At 39.7% G+C, this 27,191-nt stretch overlaps 2 protein-coding genes across 10 annotated transcripts in view; one reads left to right on the forward strand and one right to left on the reverse strand.

Annotated features, from left to right (window-relative positions):
• RAD17 (RAD17 checkpoint clamp loader component) lies at positions 1-27,113 on the reverse strand. 7 transcript variants are annotated; one of them, XM_073344336.1, is made up of 17 exons: positions 26,787-27,113; positions 26,040-26,141; positions 23,834-24,094; positions 23,075-23,158; positions 18,964-19,120; positions 17,575-17,711; positions 15,136-15,188; positions 14,915-15,040; positions 14,755-14,824; positions 13,819-13,930; positions 11,825-12,016; positions 9,054-9,118; positions 8,707-8,853; positions 8,072-8,218; positions 6,134-6,254; positions 3,718-3,775; positions 1-397 (listed from the first exon to the last, which is right to left on the reverse strand). In XM_073344336.1, exons 2-17 carry the CDS (start codon positions 26,082-26,084, stop codon positions 130-132), a joined length of 2,043 nt encoding a protein of 680 aa, XP_073200437.1. In that variant the 5' UTR covers positions 26,085-26,141; positions 26,787-27,113; the 3' UTR covers positions 1-129. The 7 variants fall into 7 exon arrangements, with proteins under 7 accessions (XP_073200437.1, XP_073200436.1, XP_073200434.1 ...); XM_073344335.1 differs by having other exon boundaries at positions 9,054-9,139; positions 26,920-27,098; XM_073344333.1 differs by having other exon boundaries at positions 9,054-9,139; positions 26,787-27,098.
• Positions 1-27,191, forward strand: part of AK6 (adenylate kinase 6) — a 35,658-nt gene that overhangs the window by 2,333 nt on the left and 6,134 nt on the right. The window contains exon 1 of one of the 3 annotated variants that reach the window (XM_073344348.1): positions 26,849-27,191. The exons of 1 other annotated variant lie outside the window; for it this stretch is intronic. In XM_073344348.1, coding sequence (XP_073200449.1) covers positions 27,164-27,191 — 28 coding nt within the window. In that variant the 5' untranslated portion in view covers positions 26,849-27,163. Of the gene's footprint in view, positions 1-26,848 lie in introns of those variants that run through there. One more of the 3 variants, XM_073344350.1, reaches the window with a different exon arrangement.

Raw genomic sequence — 27,191 nt, forward strand, 5'->3', positions numbered from 1 at the left:
TAGAATTGGTCCACGCTTTAATACATCATTTGTTTGTTACAATCTAGTTAAGGAAGAGACTTTTACCACAAAGTAAAAAAAAATTCCGTTAAACAATGTTAGACCAATGCCACTGCCATTTTGTTGCACTCAGTTGCTATCATATTCATCTATTTTTAATTCATCTTCCTCCATGATTGCTTGTGCTGTAATAGGCTGGGGTTGACTACCTGGTAGTTCGCTTCCACTAGCCTGGCTGGAAGTAAGAGGAAATTCATCTGGCTCAGTCTCATTTATTTGGTTTTTCTCCAACTGGACTAGCACCTCCAGAGGCTGTGTGGCAGAAAGGTCCCCTTCATCAATATTTTCAAAGCCTGGCATACCAAGATCTTTATCTGTAAGAGTTTCAAGCTTTAACCTGCAAAATCATAATAACCATCAGTAACGAGAAAAAATAAAATGAAGCACTCTCTTTCACAAGATCATGGAAGTTGAAATGGAATAAGTCACCCATGTATCTATCACACCAAATAATCCTTTTTCTTCTTTGGTATTTACAGCTTTCAAAATATTTGCATTGTTATAACCATAGCTAAAATATACATTCTCCTCCTTTCTAAATCAGTACTTCTAATAATTTGTATTGCTCTTCTTTGTGCATCCTCCAGTTACAGAAATTTGCCCCCCAAAACTAAACACAACATTGCAAGCGCACTTACAGCAGAGCTGTATAGGAGTACTTGCTCCTTGCTCTTTAAGTGCTGCATTTGCGTATGCAGCTCAAAACTACAAATAGCTGGTTTTAAAGGATATCACATTGCTACATTTGCTGCTTCACCCCTTAAGTCTCTTTTAGCCTTAGTGCTTTAGATTTTTCTCTGCCATGACGCATTTGTGGTTGGATTACTTTGCCTAAAAATGTAAACTGTTACAAGTTGAATTATTTATTTCTACAAGTGCGTACAGTGTGCTAGACACTTTCCAAACACAGAAGATGGCATTGTTCCCTGCCCCTTACGGAATTACAGTATAAAAGATCAGAAAGGGGGAAGGAAAAGATTACTATTTCTCATTTTGCTTTTCTGATCATGTTTCTAATCTAGGTCTCTTTGTATTACTACAATGTCATGATTGGTGTTCACCTTAATGGAAACTGGAGATGATATTAATTGGTGAAACATGATTTTTTTTACCTCTTCCAGATAATTAAAAATGTTGACAGGACTGGTCCTAATGCTTATCCCCATAGTAACCCACTAGACACTTCCAACTGATAAACTAATATATATTAACTCTTTGTTTACAGTCTTTACCCATGACAGTGGTCCTATCCTAGGCAACATGAATTAGTTTTCTTTTTAGGTTCAGACAATATCATATTGCCCCGCTATAAATCCATGGTATTCAATAATGTTGAATATTGCATGCAGATGTGGTCGCCCCATCTCAAAAGAGATATTGAAATTGGAAAAGGTTCAGAAAAGGGCAACAAAAATGATTAGGGGCATGGAACAGCTTCCATATGAAGAGAGATTAAGACTGGGACCTTCTCATAACACAAGAATTAGGGGTCAACACATGGAATTAATAGGCAGCAGATTTAAAACAAATAAAAGGAAGTATTTCTTCACACAACACACCATCAATCTGTGGAATGTTTTGCCAGAGGATGTTGTGAAGACCCAGGATTATAATGGAGTTAAAAAAAAACTAGATAAATTCATGGAGGATAGGTCCATCAGTGGCTATTAGCCAGGATGAGCAGGGATGGTGTCCCTAGCCTCTGTTTGCCAGATGCTGTGAATGGACAAAATGGGATGGATCACTTTATTATCTGTTCTGTTCATTCCCTCTGAAGCACCTGGCATTGGCTACTGTTGGCAGACAGGATACTGGGTTAGATAGACCTTTGGTCTGACCCAGTATGGCCGTTCTTATGTTAGAATTTCATGACAGTACCAAATGCTTTACCAGTGTCAATATATTTCATGGGACATACAAGGTGGGTGAGGCAATCTCTTTTATTGGACCAACTTCTGTTGGTGGAAGAGACGAAAAGTTTGTCTCCCACCAACAGAAATTGGTCCAATAAAACGTATTACCTCACTCACTTTGTATCTCTCATATCCTGAGACCAACAAGGCTCCAACAATACTTAACAGAGCATTACTAATATATATTAATGTATTTAATGGCATTAAAATGGTAAACCAATGTTTTTCCCCTTACCCCATCTCCAAAAATACTTAATGAGCTATAACCTGAAATTTTTTCTTCCCCTCAAGAGGAAGTGGTCCTGCAGGTGAAACCCGTCTCAAAATACTACAGCAATACCCAATAATGCAGGTATTAATGGATTATCACACTCTTAAAAGTCTGCTTCAGACAGAGACATTCCATAGAGAAGTCTAAAAAATAATGTGAGACTAGTGCATTTCTCAATTTTTAATCAGTCAGTGGGAATGCAAGGGTGCTTTTCCCGTAATCTATTTAAGTTAAATGGCTTTTATTTCTAAAATTACATTTCTTGGGAAACATGGGAATAGACGCTTTCACTTCAGAGTCACTATTTTAAATTCAGTTAAAGTAGGTAGAGGGTCAAAGTCATAACCATCTGATCTGTTCAGTGATCAACAGTTTGATAGGTCAAGTGATTTAATAATCTCTTTCCAGTTTCTTGTGATCAAGTTCACATATCACCAAAAAAAATTCCCCCAAAACCAAAAAAAAATCACCAACACATCACATTTAAAACTGCTGGTCTCAGAGATCAAGGACTGAGAGGTTATGGAAACTTAACTGTCAGAAATAGGTCCTTTAGTTGAGGCCCAATGATCTCAAAGTATGGGATAGGCTGCAGTGTCACTGTCTGAGCTCTACATGTTCTGTGGATAAGTAGGATTTTGGTCCCTGTGACTATCAATTTGTCTCCCTTATGCAAGGATTTTTAGAACACAGACAATGGAAATTCATAACTGCATATATAGTACAAATAATAAGCCTGCTATAAATTAACTTATGCCTATTTTATATTCAAAAATAGTTCCCAAATATTCACACAGCAATAGTATAAAATTCCATGATTAAAAAAATGTTTTTAACTTCAAAGTAATAGGAATACTTTGAAATCACTTTCTCAATAGATCATAATTTTATAAATGTATAACTGTTTCAAAGAAGATAAGAATAGTTTTTGTTTTATATCATCTTTCTCGCTCATCTAATATTACACTTAATATAGCGCTGTGTCAAAATGTCAGGGGTGATCTCATAGTATGTGAGGAGTAAAAGGACAGAATAATTTTTACTCTTCTTTTTGGCTTTCGTAAGTTAATTTGTACTCATTTAACATTTAGTAACACACAAGCCTCAACCAGGTCACGTCCCCATGGTAGTAGGCACAGCACAAGGTTGCATTTGATGCAGTGGAAGAGAGGAAGCCAATGGGGAGAGGATATAGTCAGAGTGACAAGCCAGCAAGATGATCTTAACAGCAGTATTTGGAATGAATTTGAGTGGTGGCAGGTTGTAGACATCAAGGCCAGAGAGGAGGAGGTTGCAGTAGCCAAGGCAGGAGATGATGAGAGCTGGAGAGACTGTTTTGCCAGTGTGAAGAGGTATTTCCTTGCTGATCTTGGAGATGTTGTGCAGGAAAGATGATGCACTGTAGAATATCTTTGATTTTCAATGTATAAACATGAATGGGACTTTTCTAACACAAATAAGATTTAAGTTTACCCTCTAAAGTGTCTCTTCAAGGGAAGCCTTCCAACATCCTGGATAAAGGCAATCTGAGCTGAGAATAAAGATAGAATCACTGTCACCTTGGACTGGTCATAATGCACATAAAATAAAGCACACAAGAAAAATAAAAATGTAATTCACTAATCTTGTAAATGTCTGCAAGATTTTTTGGTATAGTAGTTAAAGTTATACTGTTATGAATTTTTACAATGTATTATGCCATACACCTATCAAATTAGGGACTAGCAATGAATAAACTGGCTGGGATTTATCATCCTATGCATGCATCTGTAATTATGTTATAGTAACCAATTCAGATAGCCTTCAGGATGAATTCATCTTGAAACTGGAAGGGCCTTATCTCAGGTTTATGTATGCTTAAAGGTATCTAGTTCAATATCTAATAAGTGGATCCTGTTGTCCAAACAATGACCTTTGTGATATGTCACAAATAATTTTATTCTAAATAAAATGACTGAGATTGCCATCAACTTCCTGAACTGAGTGGCCTCATATTTCCCATACTCTCCATACAAATGGAAGAAAAAACACATTTCCTAAACCTGCCAGAAAATGAAAAAATGGAATTGTTGAAGATACAACTTATTTTGTCTAAACCTCAAATAAAGTGGGCAGCTAAACTTCTACTATAAACAGCAATATCATGACCCTCTCTGATTTCCTATTATAGTATAATCAGATTTCTGCACTTCGATAAGATACTCTGCCTTCAGCCTTTTGGCTTATCCACTAGTAAATGGAAGTACTGTCAAAGAATGCAGAGGTGCAATGAAAGCAATCAAAATATATATCTCATTGGGAAAAACTAACAGTGTCTTCCATATGACAGGGGTTGGCAACCTTTGAGAAGTGGCATGCCAAGACTTCATTAATTTAAGGTTTCATGTGCCAGTAATAATTTTACATTTACAGGGCTCCCCCAACGAAACCCCAGACCGGCAGCCAGGACCCCAGCTGGCAGGAGCCGGCAGACGGACCCCCAGACTGGCAGCAGGCTGAGCCACTCATCCCGCTGTCAGTCTGGAGTCCCGGCTGCTGACCTGGGGTCCCGGCCACCGGCCCTGCTCAGCCCGCTGCCAGCCTGGGGTTCCGTCCACCCAGGCCGGCAGCGGGATGAGCGGGGCCGACGGCCAGGACCCCAGCTGGCAGCAGAGTGCCACTAAAAATCAGCTCGCATGCCGCCTTTGGCACGCGTGCCGTAGGTTGCCGACCCCTGCCATATGAAGTGAACTGGATTAAGGATTAGGTTGCAGTACAAAACCTCAATAGCAATACGTAATCTGGAGATGCCATACAAAAGCAAGGAACTCCTGTTCAAATGAGTCACCTTGTTTATGGCTATGTGCATTACCTCAACACAAGAAAGAGACCCAAATATCCTGTCATTTAAGAACATTTGGGATATATCTATAACCCCTTACTCACACAGGGAAGTATACTGGACTCAAACTAATATAAAATTTTGTTGCTATATGGTGATCCCGGTGGCAGTTCTGTATCTACATTACTATTTTACACAGTGATACAACTTTTTAAATTAAAGTGAATGACTGAGGTATATGAGTCTTCCAGAAATATCTGAAGTAAAAGGGACAGCAGGATTTAACCTAGTTAAACGTATTTATTGGCCTCTCTTACAGAGAATTCAGTATCTTCTGTTAAATCGGTCCATGTTTAATTGACATAGCTCAGAAAATGTAGAACATTGACAAGTACTATGAAGAACCAAAATAATTTAGTATTTATCACTTTATATATTATATATGGATATACGTAACACCGAGGACCCCCAGTCATGGATCAGGATCCCATTGTGCCAGGCTTTGCATGAACAATACAAAAAGATGGTCTGTCTCCCAAATGGCTTACAGTCCAAGTAATTACTATGTATTTGAGTGGGACCTAAATTGTGAAACAGATCGGGACATATAGAACCCTATCCTGCAAAATGTTACTCCCTAATGCTTGAAATCAGAAGGAATACAAACAAGGAGAAGGATTGGGCTCTTCAATTAGAGACTTTTCAGCACAGGGTCATTGTCTTGCGTATATGTAAAGCACCATGTGTATTTATGGTGCACTGAAAACAAACTGTCTCTCACATGTATATTAAGGTTTGTTTTAATTCTTTTGGTGTAAAATAATATTTTTAAAATATCTTTTAAGTAACATTAAGCCAATAAAGCATTGTGGGCTTGAAATGATGTTGCTAAAAATAGATCTGGAAGTCTTACACATACCTATTTATTCCACAATGTGCTGTTTTCTTATCTAGGCAACACTGCAGACTGTGTTCTGATTTTGGCTCACAAGAACCTTCCATATGTACTATGGATAGAAATTTAAACTTATTTTTTAATTTAAAACAAAAAAGTTATGTTTATACTACCTGGGTTTCTCATTGGATTTGTCAGCATGGCAAGAAAAGGCAACAGCTGGGTTTGAAGGCATAAAGGTGATAAACAGAAACTTGAAAACAGAGATTTTGCAGCAAGGCAGTTTTCTTGATACTGTAAAAGGTTGGGGGAAAAAAACAAAAACAAAACCCACAAGTGAGAAAACATACTACCTGAAAGCTTTGTTATTTTGTCAGTATAATTATGTAGGTTACCACGATATGTTAAAAACAGTAATGAATGTTCACCCGAACATTCCACATCATACAAAACAGCATAATAAGCCTTGCCCTAGCCTACTGGACTGTTCTTCAAACAGCCATTAAGGGGTGAGGGTTCAGACAAAAGATAAGCAACCAGGTTTAATTAAAAAAAAAAAACCAAAACATTATTAATTTTATTTCCTTCAAATCTGTCTTGTGTTTCTCTTGCAAGTTTCCTGAGGATTCTTATAACTGAATTACAGGATGCCTCGTTCACACTTTTCAGACAGAATAAGGCACCTTTTAAATGAAGTACAAATTTTTTTCAAGAGCCTTGTAATCTTATAGTTGAGCTGTTTATCACAAACACATAAGGCAAGGCAATAGTAAGGGAATCAAAAATTGTCCATCTTACAAATCAGACTAAGACAGCTTAAGGGGCATGAGTTTGATTTCATTTACAACAGACTTCATTATATTTCTTTTGCACTAATTTTGTACTGTATGAATTTGAATTTCAAGGATCTCAGAAATATATTCATTTTGGGTGGAAAACAGGCTGTTTTCTGGGACCTCTAGTTATTTTCTAATTAGTAGAAAATAAGTCCATATTGTTAGGATATAGATATTCCGGCCTGTCTGTAAAGGCCTGTACTCTAAGAATTTAGGTGTATTCTTATCACTTGGCTAGTTATAGAGGTATAAAAGAATCAAAATCACTGTCTGCTGGTGTAAGGTCCTTCTCTTACTGTGACACTCTGAGGCCCTGTTCTTAGGCTAAGGCCTTTGGCTAAGCAACAGAGGCAGCCATAAGCTGGGAAGTGACCGGTCACATCCTCACATTCCAAACTAGTCACATTGAAAGGTGCTATTGGGCTGTTAGGCATTATCAGGACAGGAGCGTATTCCTATCGCCTCCAGAGAAAGGGAGGGCCTCGAAGATGTAAAAGGAAACTTAGTTCGATAACATCCTGTCTGGCAAGAACTCACTTATCAATAGCTGGGATGTGAAATCCACACTTCTGTATTGTTTTGTCATTATAGTTCCCACTTTGCTATTGTTTGTCTGTATAATCTCTGTCTGGTTCTGTGATTGTTTCTGTCTGCTGTATAATTAATTTTGCTGGGTGTAAACTAATTAAGGTGGTGGAATATAATTGGTTACATAATCATGTTATAATATGTTAGGATTGGTTAGTTAAATTTCAGGAAAATGATTGGTAAAGGTATAGCTAAGCAGAACTCAAGTTTTACTATATAGTCTGCAGTCAATCAGGAAGTGAGTGGGTGGGTGTGTGGGTGGGGGAAATGGGAACAGGGAATGGGGGTGGAGAAATTGGAATCATGTTTGGCTAAGGGCAGGAATGGGAACAGGGACACAGGTGTAAGGCTCTGTGGTTTCAGAGCTGGGAAGGGGGACACTAAGGAAGGAAACTAGAATCATGCTTGCTGGAAGTTCACCCCAATAAACATCGAATTGTTTGCACCTTTGGACTTTGGGTATTGTTGCTGCTCTCTGTTCATGTGAGAAGGACTAGGGAAGTAAGTGGGTGAAGGAATAAGCCCCCTAACACATCTGAAAACTGATTAAAAAAAAGTATTCGCATACACTTCTATATTTGTTTAGTATACTGTTTCTAACATGAATAGTCTCATAAACAACACTACAAATCACAGCAGTTACATTTCCAAATTTAAACAAAAGTACCTTAAATGGGAAGTATTTACCTTTTTATTGATTAGGAACCATTGGGGTTTATGAAAAGGCCGAAAACCCATTCCTCCTTGGCAATGGGCAAAAGCTCTAGCAGTATTTGAATGTATCACACCTCTTGTGGCCACAGATGCACTGTATTCTCTGAGTGTAGGTCGTGACTAAAACAAAACATATTATGCAAATTGTGAAATTTGCTGAGTCACTGTGGAAGACTATAAAGGTGAGTAAATATTCCTGTAAATTTGCAGCTACTCATCCATGTTTGGAACACTCATTAAAGGATGAAAGCATAAACAGGCTTAGTTATTTCAAGTGAAAGGCATATTCTCTGAACCAATTTTTAAAATGCATTCAACATAAACCGAAAAGGACAGCACGTCAGGCAAGTATTTTGTACACACTATTGTATGTTGTAGGAAATATTATTACAAAGCATACCAAAAATGTGTACAGCTGGTTAACATGTACACATATTTTAGGATACAGTAACAATTATGCCTACACCCTCGGGAGACAGACTTGAATAGCTATAGATAAACTAAAATGTAAAAACTTATGTTATTTTATTTTACTATACATCAGTAAGAATGCACAGATATGTGGCTGCAGGATATGAAAATTAAGAGTGAAAATGAATCAAACTTACATTCCAGTTACTACAGAGGAAGTCAGCAGTACTCAAGTATTCACTGGCTCTCACAAGATCGTCTATATCAGTGAAAAAATCTACATAGTTTTGGTGAAGATATAAATTAAATAGGTCCCCAGGCATGTGACACTTTTCTACAATATCCTATTTAATTAAAAAAAAATAAAAATACACAAATTAGTCTATGTTCTGCACAAAGAGAAGTGTCATGTAATGTTATTAAATACATATATTTTATTTATAATTATATACACACTAAATGACAAAAGTGCTGAGTCCATCAAATTGCATCAATACCAGTAAGTCTTATTAATTGATATCAAATGATTAACAAAGGCCTTTACCTCAGGTTGAACAAGTAAGGTGTCTCTGTCATATTCAGATAGGTGAGAAGGTAACCGAGGAAATTCTGAATCAGATAGAGGTTCTCCTATAAGCAATTTAAATAGTCCCACAGTCTTTAATATTAAACATAGCATTGTTTTTATGTTTGTACTGAACATTAATAAAAAAAATGAGGAATAAAATCAAGCCTTATATTTTATATTTAAACTTATGCTGGGAAAGAAGGGGTGGGGGGTAATGCTAGAGATGTATAATGATAATAAGATGCAATTATCAGCTTATTAGAATACTGAGAATGAAGTCTTATTTTCCTATTGGTTACTGCATTGGTTCTTAATTGCTAGGAAAAGCCTAGAGCAGGGATGGACAAACTTTTTGGCCCAAGGGGCACATCTGGGTGGGGAAATTGCATGCGGAGCCATGAATGTAGGGCTGGGCAGGGGTGCAGTGTGCAGGAAGGGGCTCAGGGCAAGGGGTTGGGGCAGAGGAGGGGTGTGGGGAGTACAAGAGGGCTCAGGGAAGGGAGCTGGGGTGGAGGAGGGGATGCAGAGTGCAGAAGGGGGTTCAGGCAGGGTGCAGCAGGGAGGTCAGGGCAGGAGGTTGGGGTGCAGGCTCTGGCTCGGTGCTGCTTACTTGGACTGGCTCCGGGGTGGCAGCAGCGCACAGTGGGGCCAGGGCAGGCTCCCTGCCTGCCTGTGCTGGCCCCGTGCGGCTTCTGGAAGCAGCCAGCACCACATCCCTGTGGCCCCTGCAGAAAGGGGGGGCAGAGGGCTCCACCTGCTGCCCTCACCTGTGGCTACCTCCCCCGAAGCTCCCATTGGCTGCGGTTCCCCATTCCTGGCCAATGGGAGCTGCGAGGGGCGGTTCTACTCGATAACGATCCAAAGCAGATCCACATCAGAGCAGACTGATGCACGTTCATTTTCATCATCTGAGTCAGATGCCACCAGCAGAAGGTTGATTTTGACAAAATGCAAAGAAGATAAAGTGAAATTTCTAAAGATAGGTACAGCACTCAACCCAAGGTTTAAGAATCTGAAGTGCTGCCCAAAATCTGAGAGGGATGAGGTGCGGAGCATGCTTTTGGAAGTCTTAGAAAAAGAACACACTGATGTGCAAACTACAGAACCTGAAAGATCAAAAAAGAAAATCACCCTTCTGCTGGTGGCATCTGTCTCAGATGATGAAAATGAACACGCATCGGTCTGCTCTGCTTTGGATAGTTATCGAGCAGAACCCATCAGCAGCATGGACATATTTCCTCTGGAATGGTGGTTGAAGCACGAAGGGACATATGAATTGTTAGCGCATCTGGCAAGTAAATATCTTGCAACTTGTTTGTCTGAGCAACTGGCTGAACAAGAAGTAGGACTGAGTGGACTTGTAGGCTCTGAAGTTTGATGTTTTATTTTTGAGTGCAGTTTTTTTTTGTACAAAATTCTACATTATAAATTCAACTTTAATGATAAAGAGATTGCACTACAGGACATGTATTAAGTGAATTGAAATACACCATCTCTTGTTTTCACAGTGCAAATATTTGCAACAAAAATAAACAAAGTGAGCACTGTATAGTTTGTATTCTGTGTTGTAACTGAAATCAATATATGTGAAAATGTAGAAAACATCCACAAATATTTAAATAAATGGTATTCTATTACCATGTTGTTTAACAGCACAATTAATTATGCAATTATTTTTTAAAAGCTTGACAACCCTCATTATGGGTTAATTGTGATGTCATCAACCACTTGCAGAAAGTATTTTCTGGTCTCCCCATTTTCTAATATTCCCTTTGGACACGGACTTGATTTTCTGTCTGTACAGCACCTAGCAGAACCGGGCTCTGACCAACTAGATCTCTAGGAGGTACTCCAGTATAAAAGTGTTAAATAAATAACTAAATTATAGCTTTTTAAAAATGGTATGTCAAATCGATCTATCATGTTAGTAGACAAACTACTCCAAGAGATGAGCAAGTGTCAAAGCTGCTCCCATGAAAGCTAAAGAGGAGCCACCAAGAGTAAAGGAAAGCTACTCTGGCAGCAGGGAACTGCAGTGGGTAGCAACGAAGGAAAGATCATTAAGTGTACAGATCAGAAAAAAAAGTAAGTTTGAGTGAGCCTGCAGGTATGGAAAGCAAAAGCCTCAATAGTAGTAAGGCAGAAAAAGTAACGAGGAGGTAGGGAAAAGGGTAACAGCCCAGAGAAGAACCAGCAAATGTAATCCTTAAAAAGGGAAGGAAAAGGTAGCAGCAATAGCAATAGTTCGGGAAATAGCAGTGGATTGAAGGTAGCAGGATCCTTCAGTAGGAGCAGGAAAAGATAGGCAGCATTAAGAGGACATGGAGATGCTACAAGGAGCACACCTCCACATCTCATATCACATAGAAAAGTAGTTTTTATATTACAAGGCAACTATCTCATCAGAGTTCTGAAGGCTCCACAGCAGTTATCCCTCATGGCTTTGACAACATCTGAATCACTGGATGGAATTATAACCATATAATCTTAGTATATTCACATAGTAAAGCTTTTCTGAAGTGTACATTATTTACACATTGGATGTGGACAGCCAATGACAGTCCAAGCTATGAGAAACAAATTGCTGTTGGCAACTGCTAACCTCTTTACACTACCACTAATGATTAAACTAACAGTTGAGTTACAGGTAATTCTAAGACATAGTTTTGCAAACCCAGTGACCATCTACAGATCATTAATTGTTTCTTATTTAGACAATGAATAATAAGTAAATAAAGTCCTCTTACTTTTGCAGTAAAGTATTTTCCCCAAAGCATGGAAAAGAAAGATGGAGGCATCTTTGCCACCAATAGCTTGTATCTCCTGGTTTTCTAAGGTCTTAGCTTTCTTTTTCTTCTTGGTTCTGGATGCTTCTGTATTACTTTTTAATGTAGAGTTCCCTTTTTTCCTTGACCACAAGTTGTTCTCTGATGAGTACTCTAACAATCAAAGCAACAAAACAACTAGAATAAAGCAGGTATTAACATTAGTGAACTAAAAAGGGAGAGCCCCTGAACCGTCACTTTTTAGAACTATATTAGCCCTCTTATTCATTAAGAGACTGATTTTCATCTTGAAACAAATAAGTCTTCTATTTCACAGATTTTAATGTGTTTCCTATTTATTAATAAGTAATGGACACAAGTACCAAGCTCATTTATTCTGATGGTACATATGCACCTAAGTCATTGTCCTGTTCCACATTTATACTATAGGCTAATACCGAAGTGACAAAATAATTGTTTCAGTGTCAAGATGAAAGCCCCCTCAAAAACTAAGCACTCAAACTTACTCACTCAAGTTTTGAAAAAATGTGCCCAAGTCACCTAGCTTGCTTTTTTAGGTAATTATTTTATAGAAGCTTTCATATATATGAACAAGTACAAAATCCCTCCCAGACACGCTATTTGACATTATCTCCTTATTAACATGTCACAGGAATCATATTTGCGATGGGTCAGTTACATTCCATTCAGTTATCAATATATCATATATATGAATCTTCTATGCAACATCCTAGTCCAACTGGATGGGGAAAGGGGAGAGAGAGACTGACTGACTCTGTCCTTGCGGTGTGTCTTCCAACAGTCTACTGCTTCTGCAGTGACCTGAACCATAAAAAAAAGGCCCCTTACTCAAATTCTCGAATACTCAAGAGTAACATAGATGATTCAGTTTGGTGACAGGTGAACATTCTATAGTCAAACAATAAAGGAGAGCCAGATTTCTATTTATCTATCTGCTGTCCCTTGTCTATTTTTTTCCAGATGTATCAATAACTCCATTACTATTAGTTCACAAATTTTATTATTCCGATTTTATGGGCATGATCTGTTTTCTGCTACAATAATTTGTTACAGAATTCTGGATGCCATGAAGAGTCGAATGTGGAGTTGTAGTTCCTGTAAAGTCACTGAAGGGTTGTTATCTGTGTGGTAGAAAGTAGTACATTACTTCCTGGAAGTTCTCTCCTTTAAGTAAATGACATTTAAAATAAAACTTGGAAACCCTTAGCTTTAGTCAGGCCTAGTATTGCCCTCCCTCAGCCAACAAAAGACTGGACACTGACGGATTATTTGATCACCCTCCGAGCTGGGAGCAGGTAGGGTGGCCAACTTTCTAGTGTGTTAAAACCAGACACAGAACCTCTCCTGCACCCTGCTCTGCCTCTTTTGTTGAGGCCACATCCCCTGCTCTGCCTCTTTCCTTCGAAGCCCTGCCCACTGCTCCTCTTTCCCTCCTCATCGCTTGCTACTCTCTCCATCTCCCTCCCCAGGCCAGTTCAGCAGGACTGTTGGGGTGTGGGGGTGACTGGGAGCTGCGCTCTGTGGGTGGGCAAACATCTGTTTCCAGATTAAGTAGTGTGTAATGAAAGCTTTGCTTGGTAAAAGCAAACAAAAGGAAAACACATCAGGAGTCAGGAAGAAGAAAGAGCATAATAATTTAAAAATCTTAACCCCCACCCCCTTTCCTCCAAAGCTGTGTATTAACTCAAAGTCTAGTTGGCTAATATTAAGAAAAATTCTTGCTCTTATGCTAATATTAAGGTAAGGCATCTAAGACACTCAACCACAGTATTAAAATAATTCCTCCCTCCTATTGCCGGCAATGTGCATCTGGAGAGGGTTTTCTGCAAGGTTGGCATAGTTGGGTTTAAAAAATAAATAAATAAATAAAAGTCTCTACCACAGAACTGGTTAGATACTATCCTATATTTTTTAGCTAAGTTCTATATATTTACCTTTCAAAGACGAAAACTGAAGACTGTTTATTGCACTTCTAATATCACCTGAACAGCCTTTACAAATCAATTCTAAAGAGGTTTTCTCAGGGACAGCAAATTTCTCTCCATTCTAAAAGATAAAAGCAAAAATAATTGCAAAAACAACTTTCAAATTTTTACTGCATACTGTGGCAAAATACCTTGTTCGCCTCAGTAGGCTCAGTCCTTTTTAGCCTTGGAGACTCAGGTTTGTGGCAAGGCGAATCCTTATCGTTGGTACAGGGTCCTGCTACTCCTCTCCTCAGTCAGTCCCTTGTGCTTGTTTTCCTTCCCTTTTGGGGAGCAAGTGCAGCCTCCCTACTAGGAAGGTCTGGTATCTTGCTGCAAACAGCCTACTGGCAACTTCCCTACTCCCCCCCTCCTACCACCCAGGGGAGGGTTTAAAAAGGTCCCAAGTAGTTGGAGTCAGCTGAACTTAATTGGTTCCCTAGCAACCCCTTTTCCAGCTGAACCTTATTGCCCCTTGGTTCTCTCTCTCTTCAGTGGATAGGGAGGGGCCTTTTAATCCCCTGGGACTAATTACTACCCCTCTTTTGTAGCTGTTTGTTCTGGGTTTACCACAATACCCATGGCCTACTATTACTGCCAGCGTGGAGTCCATCTGCAATATCACCACTGTGAAAATAATTTGCTTCATATGCTTTAGCAGGTGCTTTTTGTAGCATACAGAAGAATTTTCAAAAGTCACCTCAGGAATTAGACCAGACCCCTCTCTACGAATCCAGAGTCACTACTTTTGGCAAACAAGCCACTTCTGAAAGCTTGATCCCCGGATTACAAGAAAACAGGGCTGAAACCACAACATGATCAAAAACTAATATTCTAGATTTAACAGCCTGCAATGTTTTGCTGTGATCCTAGCACCATGTGGAAGTCAAGCAGTTGATGCCTTACCATACTTGCTTCTGCTGTAGCTATTCGATTAAGAACTTTCATCATCATTGTTGGAGCCACAGGGTTAAAACTATCAAATTCAATAAGAAAAAATTTTCATTAAACTATTGCTTCTATACTTAACCTTCTGGTCAATTTTATGCAGTGAATAATCTCTTACCTAATACTAGATATACACAGTTCTTCCTGAATTTCCTTTGGAAATAATAACTTTTGGTTGCTATCTCCACTCAGACTGTCTGAGATTATAAATACAAGGGGACATCTACTTGTCCGCACAAACCTCCTAAAACACAAAATAAGCATAACAAGGGTCACAAACTCTGGTTTACTGGCAGTTGTTAACGATTTTAGCCCATAAGCAGATTACTTACAACTCACCTCAGAATTTCGTGTAAACTGTCACGGTCACGATAAAACTGGTTAGGCATATCCTATTGAAAACAAATGAAGTATTGTAATTCAAGTGTATCTGTTCTCTGCTAGTGGACTGAAAGTTAAAGCCCTCTATGAAAACAGAGTTTTTCTCCAATCCACACTGGCTTCAAGCAAAATTCAACATGTGGTCAGATAAGCTGCGTAAATGTCTAGTTAAATAATTTTTCAAATAAACTTAATATAGGAACAGAGCAGCAGAAGAAAAAGGACACAGAACCACTATTATGGATTAAGAGGCCTGAAAATTTCCCTGCTTTCCAAAAAAATGTTTTCTTGGTTTTTTTTTTTTTAAATTAGGAATTCAAATTCTGTCTACTTTGTTTATCCTGGAGATTATGGAGAACTGGAGAACTAGAGAACTAGGAGACTTATGAGCTCAGAATGATCATTCCAGAGAAACATGATTGACAAGGGGTGATTTTCATTCAGATTGTTTAAAATGGATTAAAATAGGTGTTAAACAAAAATGGTTGAACAAATAATTGGAAGAAAAGACTATTCTCCTGGCCCCTTCTAGTGAGGACAGTGAAAGATCCACACTCACATGTCTTAGCCCTCCAAGAACGTCCCACAACAAAACAAGGAAGACTAGACTTTACATCCTTGATATTTCTAAGGAGAAAACCAAGCAGAATTAAAGCATTTTAAAAAACAAATCTTTCAGGCTCTCTTTATACATCACAAAACAGCAAAAAGAGGGTACAACCACAAATAATTTCACTTTTCAGGCTACCTTTAAAGTTATATATGGGAACCGAGTGTGAGTGCTGCTCTTCAACATTGTCTTGAGCTATCCCTTGGTAGCACACTCACTCCCTTCTATGGCCAGAGGTTAAAGCAATTTCTGCCTTCCAATCAACTCACATGGGTATAACTAAAGCCACTTATACAGCTTCAAGGAAGACTGCAGAACTCTGGTCTGCGATACAAAACCCTTTGGAAACATAGTATCCATTTAATATCATGTTCACATAAATGATCATGAATCTCAGCTTTCAATAGCACCCTTTTGCCACCTTTGACCCGCTCCTCAAACCCACGCCTCCTCATACCTCCACTTTTCTCTGCATGGGATCTCAATTTCTTCCAAGAGGAAACTGGTAAATATGAAGTAACTTTCTCCATCCCTTCATCGTATCTTTCCTTTCCCTCCTATGACCAGAAGTTAGTTGTCTACTTTCCTCCTCTAACCCCTCAATTTGCCCCATTCCATTTGCTGATCTCCCTTACACCATCCACTCTCATCCCCCCCTTACTTTTCTCCTTAACCTCTCTCCCCTCTGGCTCTATCCCTCTAGATTTCTGTGGGGGTTCCATACACATCTGTCCTTGGTCCCGGTCTCTTCCCTGTACACCTTTTCTCTTGATAATCTCATTGCGAACACAAATTCAACTGAACTCTTTCTCTAGGCTTACCAGTCAGTTTTACCTCTCTGCCCTAACTAAAATCTCAGCCTGTCTCTCTAACATCTCCTTACAGATGTTTACCCATCAACTTCAAGATCAACATATCTAAAATAGAACTCTTTAATCTTCCCCTCCCCAAAGTCCTCTCTGCTACCTTCTTTCTCAATTACTGCGGACAACACCACCATTTTGCCTGTCACTCTGGCCTATAATCTCATCATAACCTATCATGTCCACCCATATAGCTAAAACTGTCATCCAGGTGCTCATCTCCTAACTTGATTACTGCAATATATTTTATATTGACCTTCACAAATACAATTTTGCCCCACTCATATCCATTCAGAACGCTGCGGCAAAGATCATTTTCCTATCTTGCGGCTTTGACCATGTCTCCTCTCTCTTTATATCCCTCCACTAGCTCCTTTCTCTCTATTGTATCAAAGATAAGCTACTTGTCTTTATTTTCAAGGCTCTGATAGCCTATCCCTATCCTACATATCATCTCATATTCACTGTCAACACGTTGACTCCTGCCTTCAATTGGCCAGTGATGTCAGCCTCCATCACCCTTTGTTAAATTTTCAAACAAGCAGCTTTGTGCTTCCTCCTGTGCTGCCCCTCGTGCTCGGGAGAAGCTCCCATAAACATCCACAAAGCTCCCTCATTATCCTCCTTCATCCTCTCTGCTGCGATATCTACAAAAACATGACAATGGTTAGGATACTAATTGTGCTGGGACCACAACCTTTCACCCTGACCAATGCTGTTTCAGTGTTTCTTTGTACTGTCTGTATTGAATTATCTTTTATCTCCTGTCCTATACTTAGAACGTAAACTCTCTGGGGTAAGGGAGTGTCTTTTTTTGTCCTTTGTTTGTCCTCTAGCACCTAGCACAAGGAGATCCTGGTCCATCATGAGGGCCTCTAGGTGCTATGGTAATACAAGTAAATAATTTCAAGAGTTTTTACTTACTTCAATGAGAATAAGTTTATCAGCTGCCTCTGTGGATTCCCCTAGCATCTGAAGTTTGTTATACTTATTTGCTCTTAACAGAAAGTCTTGAAAGAGAGTAGTCTGGGCCTGACTGGGAAGCATCTGAAAACTTGATTCTGGAAAAGGAAAATGCATGAAATTTTTTTTACCATATTATATCAAATATTCATACAAGAGCCATCATATCCCCTTGATATTTTCTGTTAATGACTATTTAACAGTCTACTGTCAAATATATGCCAAATCTCTTTTTAAAGAATAAAGTTGACTCCAGTGCAACGGGTCTGCCAAAGGCCCTCTGATACATTTAAGTCTCAGGGCTTGGCTACACTTGCGAGTTAGAGTGCACTAAGGCAGCACCAGATGCCCTAGCTCACTACCCGTCCACACTGGCAAGGCACATAGAGCGCTCTGACTCCACGGCTAGAGCGCTCCTGGTACTCCACCTCGGCAAGAAGATTAACGCTTGTTGCGTACTGGCTGAAATGCCCAGGCGTCAGCGTGAACGAGGTGTTGCATTACTGCACTCTGATCAGCCTCCGGAAATGTCCCATAATCCCCTTAAGTGGCCACTCTTCTCATTGTTTTAAGCTCGCTGTAGGAATGCGGATATGCCCTTTGAAAGCTCCGTTTCTGACAGCCGGCATGCTTATCTGCTCTGAGACAAAGCAACCATTACTGTGGAATGCTGTGAGAGAGAGAGGGGAGGTGGGGTTTGCTGCTGTCTGAACTTACAAGACAGCATGCTGACATGCTCTCAGCCCCCCCAAACCCCACTCTCTCTCCCCCCACATACACACAACACACTCCCTGTCACACTCCACCCCACCCCTCCCATTTGAAAAGCATATTGCAGCCACTTGCATGCTGGGATAGCTACCACATGCACTGCTCTCTGTGGCCACTGCAAGAGCTGCTAATGTGGCCACGCCAGTGCGCTTGTAGCTGTCAGTGTGGACAGATTGCAGCACTTTCCCTACTGCGCTCTACAAAGGCTGGTTTAACTCAAAGCGCTCTACATCTGCAAGTGTAGCCATGCCCTCACTTAGAGGGCTTACATGGTGCTAAGGACATTATACAGGCCCTCCATACGGAAGTGAATTTCACCCACCAGCTGAACAGACCTTTTAAAAAAAAATAAAAATAAAAATCACATTTCAAACAAAAACTAAAAAACAGAACGTTGCATTTTGGCCTTAATTTGACGTTGCACATCAAACAAATATATAAAACAATCTTTTTGCCAAGCATGTTTTTTAGCATGAAATCTCTCAGAAAGAAATGTAAAGTTATTCCTTATTTAATGGTTCTGAGGTGTTAAAAATTTTTACAGTTAAGAAACTATAAAAATAATTGGGGGGAAATTACCATAGTTAAAAGCATCCTTGAAGTCTTCTTTCCTAAAGTCTAGAGATATTGGATTGGTCCATTCTTGCACCTGAACATGAAGTTCCTTAGCTAATATTTGTATAGTTACAGACTTTCCACAACCGGGGGGTCCAGTTAACACTAAAACAGAGCCACCCTGTAACAAAAAGAGCACTATAAGCCAAGACTCAAATGTGACAGAGGAGAAATGTTGGGTTAAGGTTTCTATTCTTTTGAAGTATTGTATCACTGCTTTATTAAAAACCTGATTTTTAAAATGGGAAAAGGTTAGTTTTATACACACTGCATGCAATATTTAAACCTCAATTCTACATGGAGATCCACTCTCAAAGTCAAAAGGACTCCTCATGGGTACACCAGGGATGCTAAAGGATCCCAATGCAGAGCCTAAGTAGATCTGGCCACGTCAGTAAAGGTTCTAACACGAATGACAAAAAACCCAACCCAACACACCAATTTTAAATTGTTTTACCTTATGTAGGCGAAGTATAGAATTAAAGTTAACTTAAGTTTGGTTAAGGAAATGTGTGTATTGTAAAGAAAGACCCTGACTAGCAAGTAGAAGGAATGTCTTGAAAATAAAGAAGCAATCAGGCCAGAAGGAATAAAATAGGGAGGACGTCTCTGGTTCAACAAATAACTAATGAGCTAAGGGGAAATTTCTAAAAAGAAGGCCTCTGACCGCCAAGGGTGACTGCAGATGATTTTAAAATCACAGAAAGAGAATGTGTTTTAAAATGAGCCAACATGGCCCTTACCCAACTCTCACACCAGTGTTAAAGCCCACATAATCCCAGGTGCAATAGAAAAACTGTTTCACACCCAGAAGATGGGGAGGAAAGGCCTTGAGGGAAAAAGGAGATTCTATATCTTACCCGGATTAATACTGGAAATAAGGGTGAACGATCTCCAGTTGGTTTTTAGCTGAAGTCAGTAATTGGCAATGACATCACTCGTTTGTTAGAGAGTATAAAAAGTAAACTCTTTAAGAGTTCATTGCTAATACCTGCTTCCCCCTATTGGAGCCAACCAATATGGGTCTAAACATGCGGGGTTTAGCCCATTTGTAAATATCTTCATCAAATGCATATAAATGTTTTGTTACTGTTTAGATGTAAAAAGAAAAGGAGTACTTGTGGCACCTTAGAGACTAACCAATTTATTTGAGCATGAGCTTTCGTGAGCTACAGCTCACCTCATCGGATGCATACCGTGGAAACTGCAGCAGACTTTATATACACACAGAGAATATGAAACAATACCTCCTCCTAGGGTGGGAGGAGGTATTGTTTCATATTCTCTGTGTGTATATAAAGAAGGAGGAAAGACCTGCTGCAGGCGTGCCGCCGGAAGGGAAGACCTGCTGCAGGTGTGCAGAGCTGCCGCCGAAGGAAAAAAAACGGCAGAGTGCCATCCAGCAGTGCTCCTCCTGCCGCGCACCCCATGGGATCGTCTGGCGTACCCCTTAAGGTGCGCGCACCCCACTTTGGAGACCACTGATCTAAAGTATTTATAACTGGCAAAGGCAGATTACCAGACTAGTTGAACCACTGGTCTGGTCTGATATGACAAATTTTATAGTCCTATTTTCAGTGTTAAAAATATTTTTGTCAAGTTAATGTTCTAATAATATATTGGTACAGCACTGATCTAGTGAACTGGAGACTCAGGCACTCAGTTTCCACCTTGTGAAGACTATCAGTAACTATTTGTATGCATGTGCCTGTTATCTCTCAATGATCTGACTCACACTTGGTGAATATACAAAGCTACATAATTAGTGGACAGAGGAGAAATGACAATTTATCATAAATATATTCTATGTATTTTTCTCTGGATTGTGATGGTAAGAAAAGAGGTGTGGACTTGCCATTTTAAAACACTGAGCAAAATGGCCCATAGTTACGGAATCTGAAAGTTCATATCCCTTGTAGCACTTCACCATAGATAAAATGTGAAATAATTCTGAAAAATAAAATTATAATCTACATTATAACACCCATTGTTCGCAATACTATTTTGCTAATAAGAGATACAATTTGAGACCCCCGCAATAGGATGCTGCACACCAGTCCTGCTTTAAAATGGGCCTTCACAGAAAAATCTTAAAAATGCAATAGAAAATGACCTAGTAGAGGCCCAGTCCTCCATTCCATGAACTACCAAAACTCCCTTTTGGCTTCAATGGGAATGTTGGGTGTACAAAGAAAACAGGATAGGGCCTTTTTCAGGTTCTCTAGAGACCATCCCTTTGACCATGTCAAATTGTTCCCCTGCTGTATCTGTGTCTAGGGCTCATCCAGTTTAGTATTAAACATTTCATTTTGAGATTTCCTCTAAGGCAACGGTAGAACATTTATAATTTGGTTCTTTTCTGAAAAATGATCAGAAACAACATCTGGGGTTACATGTTAATTGTGTCTCAATGATTCTTCATCAGTGTTTTCAGTTTATGAAGAAAAGCCATCCTTTTACAAGTACGAGTACCAGTTCTACAAAATCAATCTGCCATTATATAATTCAAGCTTAGTTCCTGCACACTAACATATTGTCAACAGAAGTTCTGCAGAATAAATTAGGATTTCCATGACACCTGTGCAACCCCATTACTTTTAATGGGATTGTACAGGTGTAAACTGACCAGAAGTTAGTAAATAATTCTGTTGAAGGAGAAATAGAATCCAGTTCTTGTTTCTCCTACGGATACAGACTCTGAAGGGATATAAGAATAAGTAAGTTTGAAAAGTAAAGCTCTCGCCTACATTGTTAGAATAATTTTATATGATATTAAAATGTGAACACAGTCCTTTCAATATTAAAATAGAATCCGAACTACCTTGTGCATTATATTAAACTTCCAAGATATTCAGTTTTCAACAAGACAAGCATTTCTGAGCATCTGTACACAGCAGTTTAAAATAGAAGTTATATTTTCAAATGAGTGTCATTGTTTGTGGTAGCCTATTTCCCCTTGTTTTTTCCTACCCCCCCACCCTCCTCAGACGTTCTGGTTAAACTTGGATTTATGCTGGAAATGGCCCACCTTGATTATCATACACATTGTAAGGAGAGTGGTCAGTTTGGATGAGCTATTACCAGCAGGAGAGTGAGTTTGTGTGTGTGTGTGTTTTGGGGGGGGGGGGGAGCGAGAAAACCTGGATTTGTGCTGGAAATGGCCCACTTTGATCATCATACACATTGTAAAGAGAAAAGGAGTACTTGTGGCACCTTAGAGACTAACCAATTTATTTGAGCGTAAGCTTTCGTGAGCTACACAAGTGAGCTGTAGCTCATGAAAGCTTATGCTCAAATAAACTGGTTAGTCTCTAAGGTGCCACAAGTACTCCTTTTCTTTTTGCGAATACAGACTAACAGGGCTGTTACTCTGAAACCATTGTAAAGAGAGTGGTCACTTTGGATGGGCTATTACCAGCAGGAGAGTGAGTTTGTGTGTGTGGGGGGGGGGGGGGAGGGTGAGAAAACCTGGATTTGTGCTGGAAATGGCCCAACTTGATTATCATACACATTGTAAGGAGAGTGATCACTTTAGATAAGCTATCACCAGCAGGAGAGTGGGGTGGGAGGAGGTATTGTTTCATGGTCTCTGTATATATAATGTCTTCTGCAGTTTCCACAGTATGCATCCAATTAAGTGAGCTTGTAGCTCACGAAAGCTTATGCTCAAATAAATTGGTTAGTCTCTAACATGCCACAAGTACTCCTTTTCTTATTGTTTGTGGTGTCATGCTTGTCTCACAATGAGCTCCTTCAGATCGCAGTGATCTGTCACATGGGTCCATTTTTTCTTTAAATGTATAAACACAGTGTCTCCCAAACAAAATACAGAGGCTCTCTCTTACTTCAAACCCCATTAAGCCAATTTTGGATTTGTCTTCAGCTGTGCATTAAGACACATCCTGTTTATCCAAATGAATCCCATGAACCCCACATAATTCATTCTATTTCAGTGACGTGGAGTCTATATAAGCTATAAAAGGTCTGTCGTGTCATTTGTATGATTACTTGCAAGTTTAACTTCTTACAACTTAATTAAATAAAATAAATTTAAAAAAGAAAATTTATGGACTACCTGCTTTGGCTCCCTTTGAAATATTTGAGCTTTTAACCAGCTTTCAACTTCTTCAATCTTCTTCTTATGTACAGCAAGCTCATTCTAGAATGATGAGAGAGGATATAAGAAATACATATAAGCTCTGATTTATTAACTTTTATTGATACAGTTCAAGAATAGTACTTATGTTGCTAAAAATGCCAAACACAGTGCTTACATACGAGAATGACCTAGCCACCCTAAACAATTTAAATACATCCTAAGCACAGCAATTGAAAGTAACCCATCACAAATCCCCTCCTTTAACTCCAATTCCCCACCAGTTTTCCAAATGCCAAGAATCAAAGATGAGCCCTGAAACAATCCCTGAAGTACAGTTGTTTATTATTTACATACATACCAACAAAGCCATTTCAGAGGTGGATTATTTTAAAAGCATAAGAATGTTAATTTACTACTCCACAGTAGTTCATACCACAAGGTTCTTCATTTCGAGAGTAATAGGTAATACACACACTAACATATTTGAAATGCATCAGTAAAAATGCAAGTTCTGTGGATAAATAGCTGTGAAAACCTGAGTTTGTTCAAGGTCTTCTCTACAGATAGTTGGCACAGTCAACTAATAATTCAGATTTTACAGTGATGCAAGACAATCTAACATTTAGAAACTGCACTCTGGGTAGGACTAGTTTGCAGAAATAGAACAATTCATAAGTTACACAAAAATGATTTTATGTCCCTTACCACATCTAACATTTAGAATACTTCTCATACCTGTGTTCCTGGTTTGTATTTATCCACCCATGGTTCATTTTGAGACTGGCTTTGATTTTGTTTAGAGTGATCACAAATTGAAGATGACTTTCCCTTGATTCTGGCCAGAACCTTATTCTTGTTACTTTCTGGCACAGAGGAATGATCTTTTCTCTTCTGATGCTGATTAGCCTCCCCAGATGACTTCACAAGAAGGGTACTAGATGAAGTATTTGTATTCCCAAAGAAATCATCAAATGAAGATGCCACCCAATCTGTTACCTGACAAAACACAAATTTATGAAGGTTAATGCCAGACAGTTTTTCACTTCTTTTTTGCTCTATATTCAGCTGCAGTTGACTCTGAATAACTTGGCATTATCTATCAAATACATAAATTTACATCTTGAATATTTTCAGTAACAACCAATCATTTTCCCTTATGAAAATATAATGAAATGCCATATTTGAAGAGTAAGCTTGAATGCTTGTCTCTCACTAACAGAAGTTGGTCCAAAAGATAGTATCTCATTCAACTTGTCCCTTTAATATTTGAAAAGAAGCTCTTAGAAGTCCTTAGGAGGTACTGATAATTATAAACAAATGTTCGCTTGCTCACCACTAACTAAAGTTCTACAATGAAAGCCTCTTATGCACCACAAGAAGCTTGACCTAAATTCCGTGGCAAGGACATTGTATCATCGCACTCTTGTGGAGCACATTGGAAATTCTGGAGCAGCTTCCTTTATTAAGTAAAAAGCCAAGGTTTAGAATGAGTTAAAAATGAAATAAAGAACACAATAGCCTCTTCAGTATTTTTATATTATTCAATGTATTTAACATTGCCTCGATATTTTGAATGTTTGATGTGCTGCACATTTTTGTATTTACAATGCACAAATTTAAGTGTGTGCGTGTGTGTGCGCGCATGCGCAGCAGAAACAGGTTTTGGCAGCTCAGTAGAAAACAGTTGGGCTTCGATAAAGGGAGAGATATGGAAACTGATTTTGGATTGTGGGTCACGCACATTTACCAGAAGTTTCTCCTACAGTGATGATCCGTAATGAAATAGCTAACAAAGCTAACATTAAAATGTTTATCTTTAGGTTTTAGATTTAATAGCCCGTTGACACAGGTGGGGAAGTTTATATAACTCAGAGCTCTTTTTCAAACTGTACGTACACTCAACGACAACACTGCACAGTTTACATTCTGTCCACATTTTCAAGGTTATCTTCACAACCGCTGGGCTAGAACCATTTTTTAAAATGAAAATTTAGATTCTAAAGAACAATTCTGTGGAATCCATCACATGTTCTATAGCTGCACAATACACAGAGCCCTGCCTGAAAGAACCTAATAAGAATTAATTAAATCAATATTATCCCCATCAAGAGGGTTCGTGCATACTCAGTACTCTGCACACTTTTTACAAAACCAACACATATTTGCAGAGGGCTTAAAAATGTTCCACTGAGTGAAAAGGGTACCATCAACTGGAAAAAGAAAATCAGACTTGATTTTAAGCTTCAAGTAGTTTTTAATCACACAAGTAACATCTAAGATTACCAGAACTGTTTTTTTTTTCCCAGATAAATTTGTGCACTCGACAGCATTGTGTGAATTAATAGTCAGTAATCTCTTTGATTCATATGGATTTTTCACTCTGCATCAGTGAGAGGAAAAAACCTTTTTGTATAGGAAAATGTGACTGGATAACAAATACTGGCACAGAGATTAAGGAGCACTTGCAGTACTTGGAAGTACTTTAAATTATTATTATTAATTATTATTTTTAAGGATAGCTTTCAAATTGGTTTCCTTTAAATGGCTCACTTTAAGCCACAATGATGGCAAAAGCAATATTCAGGTATAAAAAAGATGATACAAAGCAATCAGTACTTAAACTGACCTCAGATTTAACACAAACTGTCATATAGTATGAAAAACAAATTAAACCATTCCAAGAGAACACTGTAATTACACTCAGCATAAAAACAAGGAACATAGGAAAAAAGGCAAAAGATTATTTGCACTTTCGCCTTCATTTAAGTTTCTAATTAATATATAAGGGTAGAAATGGCTTATTGCTATATCATAAAATTATATTTAATTACACACACTTGTACCAAGATGTGCTTGTGCTGTAGCAAGATTAAAGCTCCAATTTACACACATAATCCAAAACAATTTATTTAAAAAATATTTTTAATTATCAATCACCTACTTTAGTTGGCACTATCTTTCTTCTAGAAGAATTTTTTGACATCATCAACCTTTATCATTCCCATCCGCAGTGTATGACCACGTTAAAGAAAGTGACCTGAAACTGAAAGGTGGTGGAACAGACCTTAAGAATAATCCTTTCCTTCTTGATGAAAAGAATCTAAACCATTTGTAGCCATTGAAGATTAACTAGTCTTCTAACTGAAGCTATGTGAATTACTAAGTGATATTTAAATAAATGTATATGCAAATACAAGGTTAAAAATACATCCTATCTGCTCTACAAAGGAGACGGGGGAGGGCGAGGGCGGTTACAACCCAGCTGTAGTGTGGGCGGGACAGGGTTGCAACCCTGTAACTGGGTTATGCCCTACCTTGCCCAAGGGCAGTGACCCGGTTACAGAGGCACCCAGCGTAAAGCTTTCCCTGGCACTGGCTGGAACAGTGTCCGGGCACAGTCTGGCTGTCGATACCAGCTCCCCTGACTCGCTTGTCGCTGTAGCGTACACGGGCCCATCCGTGGCTAATCAGGGGCCCCGCCTGCACCAGGCGAGGGGCCCAATCCCGGTGAACTCAGAGCCCCCTCCCCGTTGCTGTCACGGACCCAGACGGGCGCTGGGGCGGGCGAGCTGACAGAATTGTTTCTTCTCCCCCTGTAGTCGGGTCCCGCCGCAGGGCTCGGGCGGAGATCGAGCTCCCCCTCCCGGGGCCCGGCACTAGCGACCGCGGGACCCTGCAGCACAAACACCTGGGCACAGCGCGCTTCGGCCGCCGGACCACCCGCTTCCGCCGAGGGGGAGGGGGAGGCACCGGGCAGGACTGGGGCGCGCAGCCGCCGAGGCCTCTCCTTAGCGGAGAAGAGCGACGCAGGGGAAACCGACCCAGCCTTCTGCAGCCGCAGGGACCTCCCACGCTCCGCGGCACTTAGCTGCCCGCACAGCGCCTGCCCCGCACCCGGGCCAAAGGGAGCCGAACAAACAGAACAAGCGGCGGCGGCGGCGCAGCTGCTGACGACCTCAGGGTGCGCCGCGCCAGGAGGCCAGGGAAGGCCCTGGACCGGTGCTCACGTGTCTCCTAGGTGACTCGTCTGCGGCTTTCGTCCTAGCAGCCGGCGAGACGCCAGACATGCGGCGGCCCAACATCCTGCTCACGG

Source organism: Lepidochelys kempii, chromosome 5, assembly GCF_965140265.1.
Source record: "Lepidochelys kempii isolate rLepKem1 chromosome 5, rLepKem1.hap2, whole genome shotgun sequence".
Taxonomy (NCBI): Eukaryota; Metazoa; Chordata; order Testudines; family Cheloniidae; genus Lepidochelys; species Lepidochelys kempii.

Excerpts from the sequence above, each read along its gene's own strand:
- RAD17 (XM_073344335.1), bottom strand. The coding sequence starts at position 26,084 with ATGATGTCAAAAAATTCTTCTAGAAGAAAGATAGTGCCAACTAAA. Across the intron at positions 24,095-26,039 it reads GAAAGATAGTGCCAACTAAA|GTAACAGATTGGGTGGCATC; the intron begins GTAGGTGATTGA and ends GTGTTTTGTCAG. Across the intron at positions 398-3,717 it reads TTGAAGAGACACTTTAGAGG|GTTAAAGCTTGAAACTCTTA; the intron begins GTAAACTTAAAT and ends ATGATTTTGCAG.